General features: G+C 46.9%; 1 protein-coding gene across 1 annotated transcript in view; it reads left to right on the forward strand.

The window, feature by feature from the left end:
- Prkn (parkin RBR E3 ubiquitin protein ligase) overlaps nt 1-24999 on the forward strand; it is a 959805-nt gene that overhangs the window by 499337 nt on the left and 435469 nt on the right. Inside the window, exon 6 of the mRNA XM_051206078.1 lies at nt 8597-8712. Within this exon, the coding sequence (XP_051062035.1) occupies nt 8597-8712 (116 nt within the window). The remainder of the gene's footprint in view (nt 1-8596; nt 8713-24999) is intronic.

Below are 24999 nucleotides of genomic sequence, written 5' to 3' on the forward strand. Positions count from 1 at the left end.
ATCTGGGGAAACATCTGGCTTAACTGGCTTGACTACAAATGATTTCTTAGGCCTCCTCCTGCCTCTCGCTCCTCCACACTCTTCCCTCCCCTCCTCCCCCTCCTCCCCTCCTCCTCCTGCTCCCCCTCCCCCCTCCCCCTGCTCCCCCTCCTCCTCCTGCTCCCCCTCCTCCTCCTGCTCCCCCTCCCCCCTCCCCCTGCTCCCCCTCCTCCTCCTGCTTCCCCCCTCCCCTCCCCCTCCTCCCCCTCCTGATCCCCCTCCTCCCCTCCCCCTCCTCCTCCTGCTCCCCCTCCCCCCTCCCCCTGCTCCCCCTCCTCCTCCTGCTCCCCCTCCCCCTGCTCCCCCTCCTCCTCCTGCTCCCCCTCCTCCTCCTGCTTCCCCCTCCCCTCCCCCTCCTCCCCCTCCTGCTCTCCCTCCTCCTGCTCCCCTCCTCCCCCTCCTCCTGCTTCCCCCCCCTCCCCTCCCCCTCTTCCCCCTCCCCCTCCTCCCCCTCCTCCTGCTTCCCGTCCCCCCTCCCCTCCCCCTCTTCCCCCTCCCCCTCCTCCCCCTCCTCCCTCCTGCTTCCCCTCTCCCTCCCCTCCCCCTCCTCCTGCTCTCCCTCCCCCTGCTCCCCCCCTCCTCCTCCTGCTTCCCCTCCCCTCCCCCTCTTCCCCCTCCCCCTCCTCCCCCCCTCCTCCTCCTGCTTCCCCTCCCCCTCCCCCTCCCCCTCCTCCTGCTCTCCCTCCCCCTGCTCCCCCCTCCACCTCCTCCCCTCCCCCTCCTCCTGCTCTCCCTCCCCCTGCTCCCCCCTCCACCTCCTCCCCCTCCCCCCTCCTCCTGCTCTCCCTCCTCCTGCTCCCCCTCCTCCTCCTTCCCCTCCCCCTCCCCTCCCCCTGCTCCCCCCTCCCCCTCCTCCTCTCCTCCCCCTCCTCCCCCTCTCCCTCCCCCTCCCCCTGCTCCCTCCCTCCCCCCTCCCTCCCCTCCCCCTCCCCCTCCCCCCTCCTCCCCCCCTCCTCCCCCCCTCCTGCCCCTCCTCTTGAGCTGTCAGGCATGTGTCTGTCTCCCTGTGGTCCCATGGCTGCGGTTACTGTGTCCTGACTGAGAACCCCGCCTGACTAGGAGGGGGGATGAAGGGCCATCAGACTGTGTGTGAGGATGAGTGAGGAATTCCTCTGAGCCAGGAATGAGCATATCTCTTTCCATCTGAACAAAGCCATAAAGGAAATTAATAGATTCGTTTCCTGGTGTGTTTCCTGAGGACCAGTCATGACCCTGGACCGTTCATTTTACCTCTGAGGCGTCACTGTAAACACACTCAAGTGGCCTTCCTTTATTTTTAGAGCAATAAATGTCAAAGCGAGGCGGCAGTGCGCTTGGAGCGAACTGATGCTGTGGCATTTACAGTCCAGCGGGACAAGGGCCGCCCTACCCGGGAGCCCTCACGTACGCCTGCGGGAGCCCTCACGTACGCACGCAGTCTACCCGTGAGCCTTTGCATACATGTGCAGGTGCCGTCACGTACGCAATCTACCCGTGAGCCTTTGCACACACGTGCAGGTGCCCTCACGTGTGCACGCAGTCTACCCGGGAGCCTTTGCATACACGTGCAGGTGCCGTCACGTACGCAATCTACCCGTGAGCCTTTGCATACATGTGCAGGTGCTCTCACGTACGCACGCAGTCTACCCGTGAGCCTTTGCACACACGTGCAGGTGCCCTCGCATACGCAATCTACCCGTGAGCCTTTGCATACCTGTGCAGGTGCCCTCACGTACGCACGCAATCTACCCGGGAGCCTTTGCATACACGTGCAGGTGCCCTCGCATATGCAATCTACCCGTGAGCCTTTGCATACATGTGCAGGTGCCGTCACGTACGTACGCAGTCTACCCGGGAGCCTTCGCGTACGCACGCAGGTGCCTTCCTTTTCACTGCGTGGCTGTGGCGTGAACACTTAGTGAGCGGAGAACACGTGGGTTCACTTACAGAGATTGGTAGTGTTTGTGGCCTTTTGTTTGGGCTGATCCAAATCAAGTGATGGCATTGGTACTTTAAACCCAATGCTACTGCATCAGCGAGGATTTTAGATGATTTGTGTTTGAGAGTCGTTGCCAGATATCCATAGCTCCTCAGGTAAAGTATTTTGAATTTAGAAATTTTTGCATATTTTATAAACATTATTTAACTCGTGCATTTCAACTCTAGAAGATATCCTGAGTTTCTATCCTCTTATTTTCTTTTGAAAGTCAGTAATGGCGTGGTTTTAAAAAAAAAAATTCTGAATGTTCACAACAAGTAGAATAAGTCAGGGCTTAGCATAATGGCCCTGGCCAGGCCAGATCATTTCTGGGTTTGCCATAATCTCAACGTCAGTGCCAAATTTTGAGGACACAAGCATTAGGTTTTCAGAGCCTTTAGGTTGTAAAAATTCCCTTTTATTTGTCATTACCTCCTCTCCTTTGGCTGAGGGAGATGCCTGACTTACACCACTAACTATGTGTGTTAATGGACTAGGCTTGAGACCTAACAAAGGAGCTTTGGTATAGAGATGAGTGTGGTATCAGCTAGCATTAGCTTCAGTCACAGGGAGCTGTGAGCTTGGCTTACATCTGTACAAGGCTTTCCCTCTTTATCTAAATGGCTTGGCTTAATGACAGCATGCCTGCCTCCAGGAGCAGGATGGAGAGAAGGAGGCTTGAGAGTCCAATGTATACAGTTGCTGTCGACCCACAGAGGTCCCAGAAGCCTTGGCAAGAGGAAGTCATGCAGACCAGACAGGGCGCCACTAGCAACCCTGTGCTCAGCAGGGCTAATGCGGCTTTAACGTTTTTTTGTGGGAGAGAATTGATTTTCTTTCTCTAGACTGACTCTGCATCATCTGGAGGCTTTGCTCACATCTTATTAAGAGCAAACAAACTTACAATTGAACATGATAAGGGACTCATTAACTTTTTAGATTTGATTTGTTAAACTAGGTGTAGCCTGCTTTTAAAACTTGCTTTGCTAAATTAATGAAGTCTTGGGAATTATACAATCTAACATTTTGCATAGCTATTTCAAGACTGCTATATATCTCATTACTGGGTTTGAATGGCACCAAGTGAGCCCACCATTTCTGGGCAAAGGTCACTCAATGATGTGTGATGCTGTTCCAGTGTAGACAAGTTAGGTTGAATTCAGAGTATCACTGTGCTAGGCAGAATATATCAGAGTTGGGCTGTACATGGTGTGGCATGCTTTACTTTAGGTGGCAGCCAAGTGTTACTGTCGCAAAATAGTGAACCTGCTTGTGGCTTAAGGCAGTGCTGAGCTTTGGGTGACGTTTGGTGGTTGAGTGCTTGCCTGGCACACCAGAGTCTGGAGTCTACCCCTGCTGTAAAGTCAGAACATTCAGGCCCATGAGCATATTCTCCAGACTGGCACGTGTCTGAAGCTAGGGACCACCAGAACATCTTTGGGTGTATGCAAAGATGCACATTACTTAACATCTTGTAAGCGCAGTCTCTGGCCTGGGCTCCTTGGTTCATCTCATCAGTTAGATGTTTTCCTTGAGTATAGTCTGGTTACTCAGTTTGCAACACTAAATACTCACACTCAGGCATCCCTGCAGAAGTCAGACAGGGAAACACACCTCCAAGAGGTGAGAATGAGAGCCAGTGCAGATTGACTCCACCAGCCTGGATCAGGCTGCGGGGACCCTAAGGCCAGGCTGTTCACTGTCAGCATTTGTAAAACGGAGCACAATTTGCTAAGGTTTCCAGGCAACAATGGGTCCAATTCCAGGTGCACAATAAGGCTGCGTAGACACTCCTTTACACAGGACATGTGACTATGAGGGTGGGCCTATAGCTAAAAGGCCCAAAATAGTGTGTTGTGTGGTCTCTGAGATAGCTTAGGGGTCAGCAGGCCCTGAAGTACAGGTTGACATCTCCCCTAAGGGCCGGTGACAATCTAGAGAGGGCAGAGTCTCGGATAATGATTCTTGGGAATTTGGGTGAGGCCTGCCTCCACAGCTAGCGAAAAGATAACCAGGCCATTAACAAAATCCACTCCCAGCCTTCTGGGCAAGAAAATAGGTGTTTTATTTCCTCTGTTGAGAATCGGTCCCTGAGTGTTTAGCATTCCTGGCTTCTCTAGTGATCTGTGAGCACAAGGCCCTTTGTGCCGCCTACACTCACATGCCAATAACATGTGTTACAAGGCAACATATACACGCACTTTTTTTTCCTCTAGTAGGAGCCGATCAGAAAGTCATCATCGACAAGGAACAAACGCTGAGGTGCTCCCACCTCATAGACCAACTTTCTCCTGAATGGTCCCTCAGTCACCTCTGCAGGCATATCCGCCCCCCACAGTCCCTTCTTCTCCTCAATGTTTCTGTGCCTCACACACATGCACACGCACACATGCACACACACTCATACTCACACACCATTAGCACTACCCCTTGGCAATGCGTCTCCTCAGTTGAGCTGCCCGCCAGCCATGGACACTGTTTCCTTAGCAGCCGTGTGAGCCATGCAAATGGCCACCCAGTACAGGTTAGCCATAAACCACACAGTTGTTTCAGCCTTCTTTGTGAAAAATGGGTGTCCCTGCTATTTTTATCGCTAGAAAAAGTGGGTTTTCCTTTTGTGGATTTCATTAAGACGGAGTCGAATGCTGACATGGAAGTCAGCTTTTGTAAAGATAGATGGCGTAGATGGCATTTTATGTGAAAACACGATTGGCAAACAATATAACATTTTAACCTATTAGAAGACTCACAGAAGAGTGAGGGGACAGGCCCTGACCATACTTTCCTCAGGGTCGAAGGGGCTGGGAAAGGAAGGCTTTGGAGCCATTTGTTTTACAGTGAGGACCCATCAAATAGCCCGTGGGTTGATGGATGAGCTGCAGATCCTGTAAGTTTTGACACAGCTGGACTCCTAGTCCTCTACTTCAGCTGGTTGGCACGTTCCTTTGCATTCTGGTGGCTGCAGTATCCTTTGGTTTGTAAAGGGCAGTGCTCGGGAGAAATGATAGTGTAGTTTGGGACTGAGTAGAGGAGGCGCCCACCAGGGACCCGGTGGGCGCCTGAGCTGCAGAGGCCTAGACTTTTCCCCATGAGAGGGTCCTAAGCGTTATGGCTGTAACCTGGGGAGAGAGGACCAGTGCAACATGAAAAATAAGAGACCCAGAGACTGATACTGGGTTTGGGCTTTAAGCTGAAGATCAGAAAAGCAAAGCAAGCCAAGGCACTAGCTCTTATCTCTCTACCTGAGGCTGAAAGGGCTGACCCACAGACTGCCGCCTGTCCTCACTGTGGCTGGAGAATGAATGCCAGCCCTGAGACCCTGCTCCTGTCTTAAATGCCTCTCAGGATCTTGGGATTGAAGGCGTGTGCCACTGCTGCCTGGCTTCTCTGGCTAACTAGTGTGGCTGCTTTGTTATTTTGCTCTCCAGTGACTTTAATAAATCATAAACAATATATCACCACAATAGGAACAGAAGGCCGCAGCTTCCTTCTGAGAAGGGTCAATGTGTAAGCATGTAAGTGAGGCCTAAGGAAGACAGCTTGTGAGGCTTGGAGTTGTTGGTTTTATGGCACCTAGGCAGAGGACCGTGGCGATGCATTTAAGCAGAGTGGTAGTATAAATCCAAGTACTGTTTTCAAGGTCTTATTTTTCTCAGGCTTACCTTTATTTATTTTTTTTAATAGTTTGGCAATCATTTGATAAACTAGATAAAACTAACCAATAATTGTCATAGATTTGTTTTGGTTAATAAAGACTTCCCAGAAGTATGTACGTGGTCTCAGTGGAAGAGGCATTGGGTCAAAGACTTAATTTAGTTTATTACCATCACCCCTCATTTATTTATGAGGTTGCTTGTGACATGTGGGAAGATTTTTTTTTCCACAGTTTTTCCCCATAAGAAGGCTGCTGTGCTGTCCCCTTCTGTCAGGGAGTCCTCAGATGCCCATGGTGCTCTTTTGAAAAGCCTCTTCTGACTTGGATGGTATTTTACCTCACTGTTGTTGTTTGTGTGTTTGATTCTGAGTGTAGACCGGAAAGCGTTAGCCTACCGATTGCAGAGAAGAGGGAAACAACTGGATCACGCTGCTAATTAGCCAGTGAGATGGGACATGTGCACCGCCGGGAGACAGTCCCTGGCCTGGCTCTTCTGCTCATCTCAAGAGGGAGCCGTTAACCACCCTTTGCCTCAGACCATCCTTGTGGGGTGGGGTGGGGGAGCATAATGACCTTGGAAGAGGGGGCTAAGGTCTCCCTCTAGAACAAAAGGCAGATTTGCTAATTATCCTGTGTAATAAAGACAGTGTCTCCCTTCAGGAGCAAGGGAGGGCCCTGCTCCCAGCCCCTCACAAAGACCCGAGTCCCGTAAGCTCAGGGTCATCAGCTGCCTGTCACTCCTACAGTGTGTCACGTCACGCGGCCAAGTCCCCACACTTCTCCCTGCATGTGCGAGGGCACAGTGCCCTTTCTCGTGATGAGTCCATTGTCTTCTGCCGGCATCCGTGATGGAGTGGCAGATGAAGTAGACAGCTTGCAAGCCAGACAAAACCTTGGATCCTTCCCAGTTCTTGCCAGTTACACTGTAGGAAAACCACCACTAGCAAACATTGGTAGAGGAACGTGCTGGAATTATACATGATGTACAGAGTTGGAATTTTTGTATGTTGGCTTTCTAATACCATTTGAATTAACAGAATTTTCTAAATCTTTAACTGTAGACTATTGTCTAACCCCAATAATAAGGTTTTTGGCTTTTATGCACCTGAGTTTCATAAATAGTGTTAGAACAGTTTTGTGGTTTGTTAATCTAAGTGTCTACCAGTAGCTTTTTGCAAGCTAAGAAAAAAATATAAATACTTTCTATATATCTATATATGAAAAACATCCTCAATGTTCCTGCCAACTCAGCTCTTTTGAGGTAACTGCTTTATGTTAGAGATAAGGAAGCTTTTTTTTTTTTTTCCTTATGCCTGCAGAAGGCAGCCCAGTCTGTTTCAAAGGGTCAGCCATGTCCTTCAACCCTTTTGGATAAGAGGTCAGTTGTTATTTTAATCTCTTTCTATATGTCCTCCTGTTGACCTTGAAGGATTTGTAGCATTTCAAGAGGTTGAGGGAAAAGGATAGTTTCTGTGGTGGTTTGACTAGGAGCGGCCCCCTTAGTCACTTACATTGAGACAGGCGGTCATTAGGTAGGCATTACCTGATAGGTATTATGGGGTTGGGGCCTTGTTGGAAGACATGTGTCACTTAGGGTGTGGCTTTGGAGTTTCAAAAGCTCAAGCCAGGCCCAGTCTCTCTCTCTCTCTCTCCTCTCTCTCTCCCTGCTACCCGTGGTGCATCAGGCTGTAGGTCTCTTAACTTCTCCAGCACCTTGTCTGTCTGCCTGCGGTGATGATAATGGACGAAACCTCTGAAATCATACTCTCTATCAAATGCTTCCTTTCATAAGTGTGCCATGTTGTAACACTGACTAAGGCAGTATCCAATGATGAGAAAAAGAAAGCCATCAGCTTATGGTTCCTAAGATGAAGCAGTGAGGATCTGGACACCTACACTGGACTCGAATCCAGGTTCCAGAGCATACCTGGCCCACAGAGTAGAAATGCTTCACATTTCCTATCTGGAGCATCCCATAATAGTTGGTTGACTTCAGGTCTAGTGCTAAGAGAGAAGATGCCATCTATACAGGCACACAGGGCAGGGCTTCTGCTGTCACCCAGTAATACTTCGTTTAGATGATTTGTCACCACGGAAAGTCTGAGGTCCCATAGTAGACCAGAGAGGAGGAGCAGGGTGACCACTGACCACCAGCCCGATTCCCGAGAGGAAACGCGGGGATGAGGAGGGAAGCTGAGTGGAAGGAAAACTGGCAGAGAAAGGAGAATATATCCAGAAATGATTGTTTGTTGGGGGACTCATCTGGGAAAGGCAGCAAAGCAGCCCGGGACCCAGCTTACTGCTTATTTGAGTGTGCAGCTGCCAGGTATGGGGGCTGGGCAGTCTGGTCTCAGGGTGAGCTGTGTGTTAGGACAGGAAGGGGCGTATCGCACAGTTTGAGGGCAAGCACTTCCCAGTGGGGAAGTTGTGGTTGCAGCAGTCAGAGACACTTGGTCACCTTGTAGCCACAGTCGAAGAGCAGAGTGTTGAGGCCCTCTGCCTTGCTCTGTCTCTGATTCGGCCTGAATCTCAGCTCGTGGAGTGGTGCCAGCCGTGCTTAGGATGGGTCTCCTAGGTAATGCTAGATGGGCCCTGTCAGGCCGGGCGATCAATAGTAACTGTCACGGTACTCGTGACCCTGAGTCCTCTGGCTACCCTGTTCCTTTACTCAGTACACATGTTCCTGTCGTTAGGCTGCCTGCACTGCGATCATGCAGAAAGGCCGGGGTTCTCTGGGATGCTCAGGGTATTGCTGAGCAGTTCTGTACCAGACAAGGCTGTTCTTTCCTTCCAAAAGTCCATGGTGATTTATCCCCAACTCATACCTAATGACAGATTTCTTCTCTTACCCCCAAGTGATTGCTTACTGCAAAGATGTCTGGGGGAGGGATAAATAACTAGGCAGGGTCCATATGCATAATTGCACTTCCCCTCATTTCTTCCAGGAATTTTTCTTCAAATGTGGAGCGCACCCAACCTCTGACAAGGATACGTCAGTCGCTTTGAACCTGATCACCAGTAACAGCCGCAGGGTCTCCTGCATAGCCTGCACAGATGTCAGGTAAGGCCCTTGGGTGCAGGACATCAGTGCCCCCCGCCCAGCAGACCTTCCTCAGACAGCTCTCCTGGTGCGCATCTATCTCACGGGGGCCAAGTCTGGTCCGTCTCACTGGGGTGAGATTATTTACAGTGCCAGTTGCTAGATTAGTCAAGCAGTCAAATACGAGTCCTCAACTACGCGCGGTAAAATATCAGAAAATGGTGTAATCTTAGTCCATCCAGAAACGTAAACTCGCTAATATAAGTAAGTTTTAAAACATGATATTAACGTTAGGAATGGAATAACGATTTATAAAAACCACTTTTCCCCACCAGGCTGTTTCATTTTTAAATATCTCTTCCATACGTTTGAGTTACTCCACATAGTTGTCTGCATTTGTGTCGGGGCTTCTGGTACATTCCTCTACCCAAAATGAACTCATGCAGTTGACTCTGGGCCCGGTTATCTCAAACCCCAGTGAACACAGGGAAAGAAAGATGTGGAGGCAGAGCTGGAGAAACATGAGCAGAGGGGTGAAGTCTGGTTTAGGAGTCACGGTCTGCCGTAGAAACTGAACCCCCTGGAGCTGCAGAGGGAGCACTGGAGGGAAGTTCCGACTCATTGCCAATTCAGGAAAGAAAGAAGGCAGCATGAGCTGAGCGTGTGTCCTCAGAGGCTGACCCAGACTGCAAAGGTGGGACTTAGCCCTGACTAGGAAGAATGTTTTAGTCATAAAATGGGCTACTGAAATAAATCCCCAAACCTGTTATCCCCTGCTCTTAGGCAGAAACAGGCCTCTCCTCGGCCTTCAGGACTTCATGAGACGGGCCTTTGAATTTACCTTATGATTTCAGAGATGGTGTCACTATCCCTGGTTTGGTATTCCCATCCTTTAAACATCGACTAAAAGAAGCCTAATATTTTAGCAGCAGCCCTTGACTAAACTTGTCTCTACCTCCACGCTTCCCTTGCTGCCCGAATTTAGTCAGCGCCCCGGCAGGAAATGCCCGCCAGTGCCCACGAACTGCCGTGTTTCATCTGCCTTTGGCAAGGTCCATGGCTGTACATGGAAGATACTGTCAAGGATAAAACAATGCTTCCAGTATTCCAGGAAAGAGTAAGGCAGCGCGACAAACGAGGGCTCGGCTCCTTTGATAACAACAAGTAATTAAAATCACCTTTTCGGTTCTCAAAGGAAAAACTAATGCAAACGTTTTTCTGTAGCTGTGTAGAGCCTACACAACCTACAGCACTGAGGAGGAAGGAGTTAGGGTGTGAGAGAGGAGGATGGGGAGAGACGGCCCAGTGGTCAAGAGTCCTTGCCGCTCTTCCAAAGGATCTAGGTTCAGTACCCAGCACACACAGCAGGCATCTCACAACCACCCACAGGTCTAGTGGGAGGGGATCTGTGTGCACGGATAGCCAGCCGCTTGCCTGGAGGAAGTCTCCCGTGACCTGAGGGGAACCTTGAATGAAGGATGGGGAAAAGAACCTTGATAGGGACACACCAGGGTTGAAAGAGGACACTCCAACCCTGCACACCGTACTGTGGTTACATTTGCACCCCTAGCCCCTTAATAAGGTTTGATTTGGGGGATGTGAGCTGGCCCAGCAGTCAGGCACTTGTTACACGGACCTAACTGGGCTGTCAGTCCAAGCAACCTACTGTAAAAGGAGAGAACCAGTTCCCACGCTTGTCCTCTGACCTCATTCATTCAGGCCATGGAGTACATGAACGTGTGGGGGGGGGGCTGCATGCACACGCGCGCGCACACACACACGCACGCACGCATGCACACACGCATGCACGCACAGCAATAAATGACTCTTCATGAGAAGATTACATTCAAACACGGAGTGATGATCTGACTTGTCACCCTGATCTTGGGTCAGAGGTGAAGATGCCACACTATTCAAGGATGAACTCACTGGCTGCACGATTTTCACCCAAGCACAGGGTTGTCAGATGGGAACAGGCTGGCGATGACAGATGGTTTCAAATTCTTCCCGCATACCTGCAAACTGATTTTCTCACACTATATGGTTACAGACGTGACTTTCTGTGTTTTGGGGGGGGACATTGGCTCTCTAGGATGTTTTCTTTTTCTGAGTATGTTCTTATTTTTGTCCTGACATCGATAAAGGGTGTAGCTTTGTGACAAATACTTGGCTTTTTAAAATGGTAAGTGGACTCAAGCTGATTTTTATTTGCGTGTGTATATTGTTGTTGGTGCATGTGTGTATATTACATATATATCGGTTGTTGTTGTAAGAAAACAATGCCAAATCCAAACTTTCTCAGCATAGAACCTTTTCCCACACACTAAGCACCACCTCTGGTCTGTCTTTATGGTATGGGGTTTTGTCTTATAAGTTTGTGTTTGATGCTAATCCTGACCCTGACCCTATATCTTGATGGATTCCTGTGGACTTTACATAAAATTTTTACATATTCTGTGAGGTAAAAACAAAAGTCATAATTAAATACAGACTTAAACAGGTTTGCTTTCCTACTTGTATTTCACGAAGGTTTGTTTTTTTTTTTTTTTTTTTTAATCTTTGGGTTAGTCGGATAGCGTCAATAGAGTTAGACATTTCCCAGTGTTGCTCCTAAAACTATCGAGCTAACCTGTGTACATTTTCCTCCTTTGCTCATCCTTGCTGCATTTTCAATACTGAACACAAAGTAGAAGGCAGCCACATTTACACAGCCAAAACTTAACCTGGCCAGAAACACGCATGGTATAAAAAGTCCCTGGTAGGTAGGACATTAAATCCAAGAAGTGGTAGTCCCTTGGGACTTCTACAATTAGGAGTTGCTGTCTTGGAGTCATTGTCATTTAATAGTAAATAGTTTCATAACTTTGTTGCCGTCAAATCCATCTTAAAATCCACTCACTTACTGAATCGAAGCCACCATGGACTGTGTTCTGAAAAGATTTACTGGGGCCTGGAGATTAGCGGAGATTTATCTCCAAAGCCATTTGCACCTGTTCCTTGTGACAGGGATTAATGCTCATTTGACAGTATTCTGGGAGCCTTCTTTCCCTTACCCGGGGATCTTCCTGGCATTCCCTCTGGGTCCATCCATTATGTCTTCAGCCTCTCGTGTCTGTAGGCTAGAGGGTGCTTTGCAGTACTTTGTGAGTCGAAACAGAACTTCCTGTCCACCGTCTTTTAAAGCACTGTGTGGAAGCCTTGTCCATGTAACCCTCTCTTAATATCCCATGGTCGCGTGGTAACTAAGATTTTATCCAGAGTCTCAGGCCAAGTCCACTCGCATCAGACCACTGTGGTGTTTCTTGGGACTTTATTTCAGCAAAGCAGTCTTTCTGCGATGAAAACCCGATGAGAATGTTCGCACCTCACAGCCTTGGGGCCCTTGTTTGTAGTCACGGAGCGATGTGGGTCTCCTGTGGGTCCCCAATAGTGTGCCTGTTACCATGTAATGAGTGAAGCCAGGGCCCACACACCTTCAGGGGCATGTGGGAAGAAGTACTTTTATTGTATTTGTGTTACCTGGAATGGAAGAGAAAGGCAAACGGCATGATGCGATGGATGGGGAATGCCACGTCTGTATCACAGCTGTTAGGTGAGTGCTGCCCAGCAGAGTGAATAGGAGAAGAGACCTCAAAGATGCCTCCTCCAGCTTAGGGTACGCAGTCAGGCTCCTTCATGCTGAGTACCGCGCCTCATGAGAGGAGATTCCGCCTCTTCTCTTTTGTTTAAGTGTGGGTTATTCTCCATGTGTCTGCGTGCACATCTATCTATCTATCTATCTATCTATCTATCTATCTATCTATCTATGTGTAGTTATGTGCATCTGTGTGCAGGTGACCCCAGAAGAGGGTGATAGAGATCTCAGAGCTGGAGTTCCGGGTATGTGTGCGTGTGGAGATTGAACTCTGGCCCTAGGCAGGCCTCTCCAGCCCCCAATCGAGCACTGTAAGGATGGAAAAATTTAGCCTAACTCTCCCTAGACTCTGCCCTCTAGCAGTGAGTAGGCAAAAGGTCATTCTTGACTGTTTACGACAGGGCGGTTTACCGACAGCACCTGTGAGTGAATGAGACCAGGAAATGAGCCTTGTCACACCACCCAGAAGCCCTAGCGAAAGTAGACCTCCTGGGCTAAGCGTGGGCTGGGATAGTTCAAATTGATTGGTCCACACTGGATGCTATGAGATGATTGGTTTGTAATGTGCAGGCTTTGTTGTAACCCTATAAAAGCTGTCTGAACCCTGTACCCAGGGTTCCCAGTCCTCTACCCCACGTGGAGTGTGGCTGCGGACCCCAGTGCACTGGAATATAAAAGACCTCATGCTTTTGCATCAAGACCACTTCTAGCCAGTGATTTGGGGGGGGGGGCGCCTTTCCTTAGTCTGGGCGTGAGGGTCCACGCAGGTCTTTCAGCACTTAAGTGATTCTTTCTTCAGAAAGCCTTGTCAGAAAGCTTCTATAGCAGCAGACATTCTTGGTCATCTGAGCTCTCCTGAGATTGACATGTAGTTCTTAATGACCATGGGCTTCCAAGTTTCAGTACTTGAAACTCATTTGGGTTTCCATTTTAATAGAAGAGATTTTGAGGCTAAGGTCTTTAAATAAGTGTGACCTTTAATAATGACAAAAGGTGTCCCGCCTGCCATCTGACCCACCGAAGTCCATGTGCTTTGCATTGATTCTGCTCTGGCCTTTCCTCAATCTCACTCTTAGGGTACAGGTTTACTCTGTGAGAGAAGGCCGAGTCTCCCTGACATGCTGAAAGGTGGCTTTGCCTGTAGAAGGGGAAAAAGTAGTCAATCAGAAGAATCAGAGGCAAGAAAAAGCCAGCTACAGTCTAGGCATTCTTGCTCTGTGAGCATCAGAGCTGGAGAGGACAGAGCTGCCTTTTGGAGTGTGGACTCCATGAAACTGCAGGCTGCTCAAGGGCCATGTCCAAACATGTCTTAGGTACAAACATACTTCTCCTCTCTGCAATGCCCAGCACTGGCCCTTGCCTCAGAAGGGTTTAACATCTGCTGGCTGGGATTACAGTAAGTGGTTCACAGCACAAGAAAGAACACATTGTTTTCGTGTAGAATGTTGGTGTCTGTGTATGCAAGGATACCCCTGTGTGTGTATTTATTCACCTGTGCATGGGAGCCAGAAGTCAGGCTCGGGGGTAGTTCCTCTGGCACCATGCACCATTTGAAAAAGAAAAAAAAACAAAAACAAAAAACAAAATCAGATGTTTCTGACCACCCTGTGGTTTTTCATGTAGGCTGGGCTAGCTGGCCAGGACTCCCCAAAGAACCTGTGTCCCCACCTCCTGAGTGCCGGCATTATAAGCTTGCAAGTTTCCTCTTTTAAATTACTGTCCATTTTATCCCACATGCACGGGTGTTTCCCGTCATGTATGTCCATGTACCACATGTGTACTCGGTGCCCATGGAGTCTAGAAAAACGCATCAGATCCCCTGAAGCTGGCGTTACAGATGGTTGGGAACCACACTGTGGGTACTGAGTCGTCTCTCCAGCCATGGATCACAAGCCATGTATGTGGGGTCTGAGGTTTGAACTCAGGTCCTCATGCTTTCAGTGGTTTACGAGCTCAGCTTTCTCACTAGTCTTAAAAATAAAAAGAAGAAGAAGAAGAAGAAGAACAAAACAAACAAACAAACAGTCCCAGTCTGTTCTGGATGTAATGGAACTTTCCAGCTGTCAATTAAATAAAACGATGAATAAGCAAGAGATCAAAGTGGAGTGTTTATGAGCTGGTAGGGGTAAAGGAAAATCCAATTTTGAAGTCTGAGCCATAAGAGACAGATTACTCAGCCACATTGTTTGGGGTCAGTTCCTTATGAAAACACAGAAGAAATATTTTATCCACATTGACACTTTGAAATGTGAACCATGTCAGTTTTAATGCCAGCCAGTGACCTTCTGTTCTCCTGCTGTGAACCGCGTAGGTCTCAGATGGGAGCCACAGCATCCTGGGGGCTTCCTGGGGATGTTAGAGGTGCCTGTGCATGAAATTCACGGGCCTTAACTTCTCATTCCACCATGCGCGGGTGCACAGCAGCCCCACGGGCAAAGGGAGGGTAATACTGCAAACCCTCCCAGGCCAGTTTTGTATCCATTAAGGCCAACCTTGCATGTTGTAACCGTCTGGATTTTAAGCAGTTCCTTTTCCACTGATGGATGTTAAAGAAAAGGCGGCTACATTCTGGAAGCATCCAAGAGGCCCTTGCTTCAACTTTGCTAGCACTCAGGTTTTAGTCTTAACAGCCGTTTTCAACAGAATTCAATGCCCATGCAATCTTTAAATGGCTGTTTTTCGCTTTAAAAAGAAAAATATTATATGGTCTGTGCATTCATTTGATTGCAATTTATCCTGTTAATTAGCAATCAGTTTTAAGCTAGCTTGACAGGAAGAAAGTAGTTCCTACTGCAAATGTTAGTGTTGCTTCACACCTTCAGACAAAAATTTTAACCTGTGGGGGAATGCTTGGTGTTATGAGCAGTTTTTCTACCAGCCTGGTCCCACAGCCTCCTCAGCCCCCCAAAACACCCAGAGACGCTGTATTAGATATAAAGCTAATGGCCTGTTACTAGCATTTTTTACCGTCTAGCTCTGTGTTAAATATTAACCCATTTCTATTAATCTAAGTGTTTCCATGCAGTCTTATCTTACCAGAGAGAGGGCCCAGCGTTCTTTCCTCAAGTCTCTACATCTTGAATCTTCTCTATTAATCTAAGTGTTTTTACGTGGTCTTATCTTACCTGAGAGAGGGTCCAGACTGCTTCTCTCTACTCCCTACATCTTGACTCTCCTCCACTACATCTCCCAGAATCCTCCTTGTCTCCTAGTCCTGCCTATCTTGCTTTCCTATTGGCCAACAGTGCTTTGTTCATTAACCAGTAAGAGAAACATATTTACAGAATGAGGTCTCCCATCAGCTTGTTGACTATATCAGGGTTGAGATAGCATAAAGATCTCATACATGACCATCAATCACATGACATTTAGAATTAAGTGTTTGCAGACTCTGTCTCTGTCACCTTCACAGTCTGTAGAGCTATTTACACCAAAATCAGAAATGGTTGCTGGAGTACAGAGACATTTTCTGAAGCTGTGGTTGATTCCATTCCTTGTTAATTCAACAGATTCTAAGTGGATGAAAACATGACTGGAGTCCTGCATCTTACATGTTCTAGCAATGGACTTTCCAGGGTCTCTAGCTCCAAATAAAGATCTCCCCCCCCCCACAACACTAAGGTCCATGGTACAACCATGAGATTCATTAGACCTTTGTACCCTCACATTAATATGCAGAATCCTGCACGTAGAACAACAGCTTCCTAGGAGAGCATTACTATGGATAAAGGGATCAGGAGTGGGCATCTGGCTTTTTTCTAACCCTTCCTTTTCCATCAGAGTTTTCACGATGCTCATCGGTCTTCTTGTTCATTATATAAAAAGCCCATCAGTGGTCCCAGAAACAGTCCAGGAACTTCTGGCTATGAAAGCAGTGTTGCGCAGCATGCAGGGCCAGGGAGAATTGATCACGGGGTGCTCCCGCAGATAGATCTGGGCTAAAGCAAGGCAAAGAGCAGTCACCACTCTCAAAATCCATTCTCACCACTGCAGAAAAGGAACCCAAACTCATCACCCTGGTGTGAGAGTTTTCCCCATAATTCTCTTGCTGCACCAAGTCAGAACTGAAGAGAAATAACACAGAGGCACGTTATGTAACCGGTCATAGTGCCTTGAAAGCATGGACGCTGCCTGCTTAACTAGCACCACCAACATAGTACCCAACTCTGCCAAAGTAAACCGCTCACTTGTCACTATGCACAGGACCAGCCCGAGCCCGCCAACCCCCACCAAAGTCAAGTTGTCACCCTGGTGACAGCAGTACCTACCTCCACATCCGAGTCCTCCTCCCCTGCCTGACCTGAAATGCAGTCTGTGGTATTTCCAGACTACAAATGACTGTTCGCACATGTCCCCCACCCCACACCCATATGCACGCCAGGCTGATCTGCCATCGTAAGTGCATACTCTGCACAGCAAACGAAGGCCCAACAGCTGTTAGCATGTTCTGCCATTGCTGCTGTCATCTGTGGGCACTTTGTATCCACACACACCTCACCACCTGCCAGAAGATGGATGTTACATATATTTTAAACAGGAGGGAAAATACAGTGCAAGGAAATATTTCTATTTTATGCAGTGGATGAGGGAGGATCATAGGCTCGCTCCATGGTAATTCTGACACCAAAGTCCTTGTCCTTGACCGTCTTGGTATGTGGCCTCCAGAATACATTCATTGCCTCAAGAACTCGACATCGCCACTTGTTGGGAAGGAAAAGGACTGGAGGATGGAGCCGGATCAAAGTCGTAAACATAAGCTGAGGTGTTGGCAAAATGACTATGGAGTTGCTGTTTAAGTTTCCCTAAGTCAGCTGTGATTCAGGGCATGGAAGACCGTTCCAGCCTAGGGCTCTCCTGCACGGTCCCCGCCTCCAAGAGAGGTGACGAGCATGTTCCTGCCTGCTGCAGAGGAGAAGGCTGCTGTCCAAAGGCTCTTGGGAATCTGTTGATATCCGCTGGGCAGGATGGTTGGGGCCTTGAGGAGCCGTGGCTGGCCCTGACAGATGGCAGAAGAGGAAACCGAGTGTGTTAGTCAGGCTTTGTTACTGTAACCAATACCCAAAGGAGATGAAAGAGAGAACAATTCAGTTTGGCTCGCAGTCTATATATAAGTCCTATATGTAATTTATCTTTAATCCTAACTAAGGAAAAAAACTATAACCATAACTATCTGTCTTCAACTCCTTCAAAGACCACAGAAAGATAATATATAAACTCTAGAAATGACAGAGACAACTCACTGCCTGGTCAGTCACCCGAATTTCTTCTGTAATCTTCCATCTTCAGTCCATAGGCCATAGTGTGTCTAGTGTGTCTGGCAAACTCTTCAGCAAAGCAGGAAGCTTTAAACTGTCTTCTTGTATTGGAAGTTTGTCAGTCAATTTTCTCTGTGTCCTGCAGACTGTCTGGCAGACCCTTCCATGAAGCAGGAACTCTGTAGCAATGTCCATCTTGAATCAGCAGTCACTTTCCTGTGGGTCCTGCATGTCCAGTTTATACTGCATAAAGTCAAACAGTCCAGACAAGAGCAATATCTTATCCAAATGGCTAGTCTTGCCATATTGGAAGTAAACTTCATAACGCGTTTCTTCGATGTCCATCTTCCTTTCTGACGCAAGTGGTGTTGCCAGGAGCATTTATGTCTCACTGTCAAGAAAAACCCTAAACCATTTTAAATGCCATATTCTGTAGGTCTTTGAAAGGTTTCAAGAATGCCTATCTATCTCAAATACATCTCTGTGTATCTTGAAAAAAACCTAACTAGCTTAACTGTAAGTTTTGACTATCATAGCTAATTATCTATAATTTGCACTACATTATATAATACATTTCTAAATGAGCTATATAAACACAATACCTAAATATACACATCACAGAATTGACCTTAAATTGTATCGATAAATGAAAATCCATTCCAACACAAAGTATTCAAATCTATACCATAATTCCCTTTTTACCTTTAAGAAAGAGATTGGTTATTGTCATTAACAATTTATAACCAACCCCAGTTAAATGAAAACAAACATTTATAGACAATATTTGGGAATTTGGGTGTTGTTCTTTCCAAACTGCTTCCTGCTGGTAGGGGACGCTGTTATGGGGATCCTAAGAAGACACAGATATCTTGGCTGTAGACTATAAGGCTGCTATGTCCCAATGGTTTTGAATGTTGGATCACCTGCGATTCTGTTTCAGGGGGTCTGGCTTGATCAAACCACATTAGTCTGGAAGGAATCCACAGCTTTTCATTTTCTGTGGAGACAAAAATAGAAATCCTTTTCCCCAGTAACTTGTCCTTAGACTTATATTTTGAAGTCAAAGCATTTTTAAATATATAAATTGGATTGATCCAGCAGCATTTGTTTTAACAGTTGTTATTTTCTCAGCAGTCAAAGGATACAATGTCAATATAATACCCCATCTTTATGTGGCTTTTTTATTATTCTGTTCTTTTAATTTTTATTTTTTCATTTTTTGAGACAGGGTTTCTCTGTGTAACTTTTATCTGTCCTGGCATTCACCCTGCATACCAGGTTTACTTTGAAGTCACAGAGAACTGCTTGCCTCTGTCTCCCGAGTGCTGGGATTAAAGGCGTGTGCCACCACATTCAGCTCCTCTCTGTCTTTTTAAAACCATTTTATTCTTTTTCTCTCCCAAGCCTACATATATTTTAAAACACACTGTAAACCTTTAGCTTTTTCTTAATGTGAATCTGTCTTTACTGTAAATCTATCTTTTTTCTGGCCACGAGTCTTTTATATGCTAAATAACATTGCTAAAATGAAAGCCACAGTTGTTTTAGCTGAGGTCTGCCAAAGCTACTATTTTACCGCCAGCACTGAGAGCTGTGCTCACTGCCTTGGTCTACGCTGCCATCCAGCAGCATGCTGCTGGCTTGGAGATGTGGTCACTGCCATTGCCAGCTCTGATACACACCAATAAATTATTAGCAGAGTTCTTCAAAGCCATGCGGTTTTTTTGCCGCTTATGCTGAGTCAGGAAATCTCCCTTAAAGGAGCCACGCAAATCTTTGCTTGTCTCACCCAAAACAGAGTCCAACCCAGAAAAAATGCTATTAGCAAGAAGCCTTGCTTGTCTTTGTTCTTTTGTTTCTAAAACCCTTTTGTAAGCTTTCGTTAAATTTTAAGTGGAAGTTCTTATTAGCCACGTTGTGGTGTCATATGTTAAGAGTACGTCCCCCCCCACCCCCCGCTGCCGGTCTTGCCCCACCACCACGCCAGCCCCAATTAACATACAGACACTCTCTATTTGATATAACGCTGTTGGCCAGTTACTTGTTTCTTACTGGCTAGCTCTGTCTTAAATATTAACCCATTTCTATTAATCTAAGTATTTCCACATGGTCTCATCTTACCGGGGAGTGGGGCCAGCGTTCTGCTCTCTCCATTCTCTCCATGCTGACTCCTCCCTACTCCTTCCTCTCTCCTCCTTGTCTCCTAGTCCCGCCTATCTTGCTTTCCTATTGGCCAACAGTGCTTTATTCATTAACCAATAAGAGAAACATATTTACAGAATGACATCTCCCATCAGTAGACAGTCATGCTGACCCCTGCCTGGTCTCTGCCTCTGGGCTAAGCCCCGCTGGCCCAGAGAGTACCTGGGCCTGCTTCAGAGATGTACCTTCAACTAAATCCCAGAAAAGAGGGCAGACTAGGAGGTGGTGGCCCCCAGCCTGGGTGGCATAACACATCAGCCAGGCATAAAGAGCTCAGACTGTAAGGGCTCTCTCTTACACTGCATTTTCCTTTAGTCTGTATTAAGTCATGCTTTCCCAAGCCTTTTTCTTTATGTCTCTGATGTTTAGCCTGTACCAAGTTATACAAAATTATACTGTTAAGCTACAATGCGTTCAGACCCACATACATATTGGTCCCGTGACTGTAGCGTCACCAAGAGATGGGTCTGGGAAATCTAGATGACTTTACATACAAAACAGTGAATTTCAGTCTCCTGTGTCTCATCATACAGAAACACCAATATTGATTGGATCGCAGATCCTAAGAATTGAAATACTAAAGTTTCCGAATATAAAAGTAATGCACAATGTTTGTGGTCTCTCATACAGAACAGGGTTCTTAACTAAATGAGAAACTGATCAGTTCATCTACATTAACACTATGAGGTTATCCACAGACAGCATCAAAGGGGGTGACCACATGCAAGTCATACTGCAGTGGGTTTTGCAAGACCTCAGCCAGCTATGAAGATCTCAGGGCATGTAAGGGACTGAAAGTGTGGGTAAAAGGAAGATGACACGTGAACAGGGTCTTCATGAGAAGCTGTCACCCGAACGACTAAGAAGCACGGGAAAAAAAGACACGCAAATTAAATCCACTCTGTGGACCTACAGCATGTTCAGCGGGCACCTATGAAGCACAGAGAAATCCAATACGTACACCTCTCCCTCTAACGTAAGACCATGGGAACACTGATAAGTAACTGTCACAGCAGTCATACTAATAAATAGATCCAGACCAATTAATAAGGACCAAAGCAGCTCTGCAGCCAGAGCTGCCTGGTGACTTTACTGTGTTGCTTGGTGATGGCTGTCTCAACTTTGACCCTTGGTCTTGGGTCACTGCCCTATCCCCCTCCTCCCCTCCCCCCACCCAGGGACAAAGGGAAGGGGTGGCTGAGAGAAAGAGATGGAAATGGAAGGGGCTGGTGAGAATTATGGCAACCAGAAGAAGATAGCCTTCATGAATTTTCTGCCTCCTTCAACTTGAAATGTAGCTGCGTTCACTCCACAGTGCTAAAACGCAAGAAGAAATCAATAACACCTCCTGCATCTCTGTAAATCAAACTTGTCTCTCTTTGCTAACCCCAAGCTGCTCTCAGGGACGCCAGCCACACAACCGCTGGGGTTTGGGGGTACTCCCGGTGTTGGTAGTTGTGATCTGCTTAGAACACGAGGTGCCGTGTTTCCTCTTTGCTCTCCCTGTTCGTTGCTGGGAGTCCCCGGTGACAGGGAAGTATGGTTCTTTGTTTGGGAGCTCATGTAGGAGAAGGGAGCCGCCTCCCTGGGAGGCAAGGGATTGAAAATTTGTATTCTTTCCCTTTCCTGACTGATTGCTTTTATCCCCTGTTATGAACAAGATGCTTTATCCCCAGCAATGAAGACTGGCTTTCTGTCCCCAATTAGCCACAGTCCTCACCTCACTGTGGCAGCTCTAACCCTTTTGCTAACAGTGAGTAATGCCCAATGCCATAGCACCTTTCACATTTCCGTTAAATTGCCTCTTCTGGTGCGGACTCCACCAGATTTGTGACCCACGGAAACATAGCGAGATATGTACAGGCCGCCGAATCAAGTGGTACTAGGCCGCCGAATCAAGTGGTACTCACAGACAGGCAGTATTGTATGTGTAACCCTCAGTTGTCCCCTAAACTCTTAAATCATCACAGTATCATTTGTCCCCCAGCAGAAAAAGAAAGAGGCCTTGTCTGCTTCTTGCTCCTCCCATCCGTGGGTTGCTTCCACTGCCCTTACCAACTCCCAACATAGGCCGGGAGCACAGCAGTCAATGGTACCAGCCTTGAAGGCTTAGGCACAAAATTCCGTGGCTCACTGCTTCTCTGTCTGGTTAGTAAGAAGGCTAAATCAAGCTTGATCATTGTGAGGATTGAGTTAACACACGGAGCCTCCCTAGCAGAATGCCTGGAGTCTTGCATAGGTACCTAAAACAATGGGCTACAGCCAGCACGCCCAAACTTTCATATTCACCATCAAACGGCCTCAGCAATAGTTATATATACCAGAAGCCCTAAACTAGGGCCACGAACCTCATGCACCCAGTTAGCAAAGGTTCTGTGGCTGTGCAGTTAATAACACAGGAAACAGATGACGCCAGGCTGGAATGGCAGAAATAAACTTTCCCCCCCCCCACCTGAAACTAGGAGCATTTGGTGATATGACGAGGGGCAGTTTGGTCACTGTGACCCCATTTCCTAAATTTGATTTATTACTGAGCTAGTAATAGCATTAAGTAAGGTGATTAATGTAAACAGATTGAAATTTTTAAATATCAGCGTGGGTGTTTATCGTTCATTCTTCTCTGGAGAACCCGTCATAAATAGATAGTCCTTTTAGAGTTGAGGCGTCGATCCGCATGGGAATGCCTAACTGTGTGTGTCAGCTCAGAGGAAAATACTTCAGATAGAGAGGGGCAGGTTCCTGGAGGCACATGTACTCTGACATTAACGGCAGAAATAATGTCAGCTCATAATTGCTTAAGACATAACTGGGAGAGAAATTGGACCTCAGTGACCCAAAATATACTTGGGAAAGAGAAGCTTTCTTGAGTAGGGTCACTTTAGACATTTTAATAAGGCTTTAATTGCTTAAGTGCTATGAGGGCTGTGGCAGGGGACCTGTGATGGGCTGAGCTCTTACAAGCCAGAATCCAGACAGAAAGTGGAGTCTGAAATTCGGTGTGTAAGGTTTTAACTTGCTCCTGGGAAACCAAGGCCTGGAAAGAAAGGAAATAACATGGCCTGAACCTGGCCCTTCTCTCTGAGGCACTCCGGACTCAGAATGGCATTTTTCCCGTGGCCAAACTGATTGGGCTGCATTAAGTGGCTGTGTAGAACCCTGCCACACTGTAGTGCTTGGACTAGCTCTCACTAGCTGATGCCTGGATTGAGTGTGATTTCCAGATAAACTGACTATTATGTATGTATCGTCTGTAGACTGCTTGCTTTGATGGCCCTCTCTGCAAAATGTTCTATTGAATGTTTGACTTTAAAAATAAATTTGGAGGATTTATTTACATAACACCAGGAATGCTAGCATTTCCATCTGTATAAGTGCAAACATTACCCTGCTTATATTTTATTTATTATTTGCTTATATTATCATTTATTGATGTATTAGCCTCTTCTACTCGAGTGTTTCAAGTGTTGGGTATCAATGTAGTAAGTTATTGCTGTTTTTCCTTTCCGCCTTCACGGCAATATCCTTACAAATACTAAGCTACTAATGGAACTTACCTGTGTTGTGTTCCATGGCTTAATAATTTCTTCATTTTAAACATTGATTATTGGATCATCCTACTTGCTGAGGAACATTAAAAAGAATGAGTTTTCATCTTTATCACCATCATATTTATTCTCACAACATTATAAAGTTACATAAGATCTTACTAATTTGTGATGTCTCATAATCGTGATTTTTGTGTCTGAAGTTTTGTCTTTTCTCAACCTGTGCTGGGAAGAACATTTAAAAATGCTATAATTTAACAAGCTTTGAAGTGGTTGGAAAGGGCTATCTCAGTTGCCATTCATTTTATAACTTCTTTTGGCTACTCTGTGATTACAAACTAATGTTTCATCATCCAGAACAGATATGCACAAGAAAGGGGCCTAGGGCATCCCAGCTCACTTCCCGACTTCCCGACAGATCACCTCTCTAAAGCTAAACTGGGTCTCTCTTCAATCTGCCATCAGTTCTCACTTCCAACATGGTTGTCAGCTGAGCGATGTTATTTCAATATTCATAAAAACTGTAGAATCAGAACTAGCAAGATGGCTCATTGTAAGTGTTGTCTAACTCACACACGTACCCCTTGGATGCCCCCCCATACAGCAGATAAGTAAATAAACTACATATTATGATATGGCAACACATCATTACATAATAAGATATTGTTATATATCAGTACAGAACATCATCCTGGATCGGCTGGGAGAATGACTCAGCAGTTAAAAGTGTGCACCGTTCTTGCCGGTAAACCACATTCAGTTCCCAACATGCATGTGGGCTGGCTCACAGCCATCTCTGTGACTCCAGCTCCAGGGTATCTGACACCCTCTTCTGGCCTCTGCAGGCACCAGAGTTCACTTACACGCGCGCGCGCGCGCACACACACACACACACACACACACACACACACACACACACACACGGGGATTTGTGTGTCTGGAAGCTGTCATAATTCCTACTACTCCCTGCAGACAGAAAGGCCACCAGACTCAGTGAGGAAATGGGCGTGGTCTCTGCAGGTTTTGTGTGGCTGTCCCACTTCACAACCTTATGCTGTGATCGACCTTGAGTCCCCTCCAAAGCCAGAGTCTCCTCTTTGAGAAACCCTCTAGGGAAACTTCCTTTTTTTTTTTTTTTTTTTTTTTTTTAATTTCTTTTACTTTTCCAAAGCCTAATTTCCTGACTCTCTGGCTAAAGAGAGAGGTTAATAGTTTGGGGAGTTTGTTTACAGGCCATTAGAAACAATTAGCACATGGCGGAGACTAGAGCTGTCTGCAGAATGCTGGATGGCCTAGAAAGGAAGGGAGACTTTAAGTGGCTATTTTTAGCACCTAATTAAGGCAGACTTGGAGATCCCATCCTCCCTAGCCAGACTGTTTCATATTTCAATTATCAAGAATTCTTCATTTCCTCCCACCTAAATTCTGACGCTGGTAATTTAATGTAATAGTAACGTGAAATGCTGTCTACGGGTTCCTAGACTCAAGCTTGAGAATAGCAACACAACCCCTAACCTCATCTGTCCTCGACAGGTCTTAATATTCGAATTTCCTCCACATTGCCCTTCCCCCCCCCCCACAAGCACGTCCTTTCTACCCATGTCCCCCGGTCACCTGTCACCCAGGAGCTGGCCGTGAGTGAAAAACAGAAAGACAGAGGAAAGGAAAGGAC

Source organism: Phodopus roborovskii, unplaced genomic scaffold (genome assembly GCF_943737965.1).
Source record: "Phodopus roborovskii unplaced genomic scaffold, PHOROB, whole genome shotgun sequence".
Classification (NCBI taxonomy): Eukaryota; Metazoa; Chordata; class Mammalia; order Rodentia; family Cricetidae; genus Phodopus; species Phodopus roborovskii.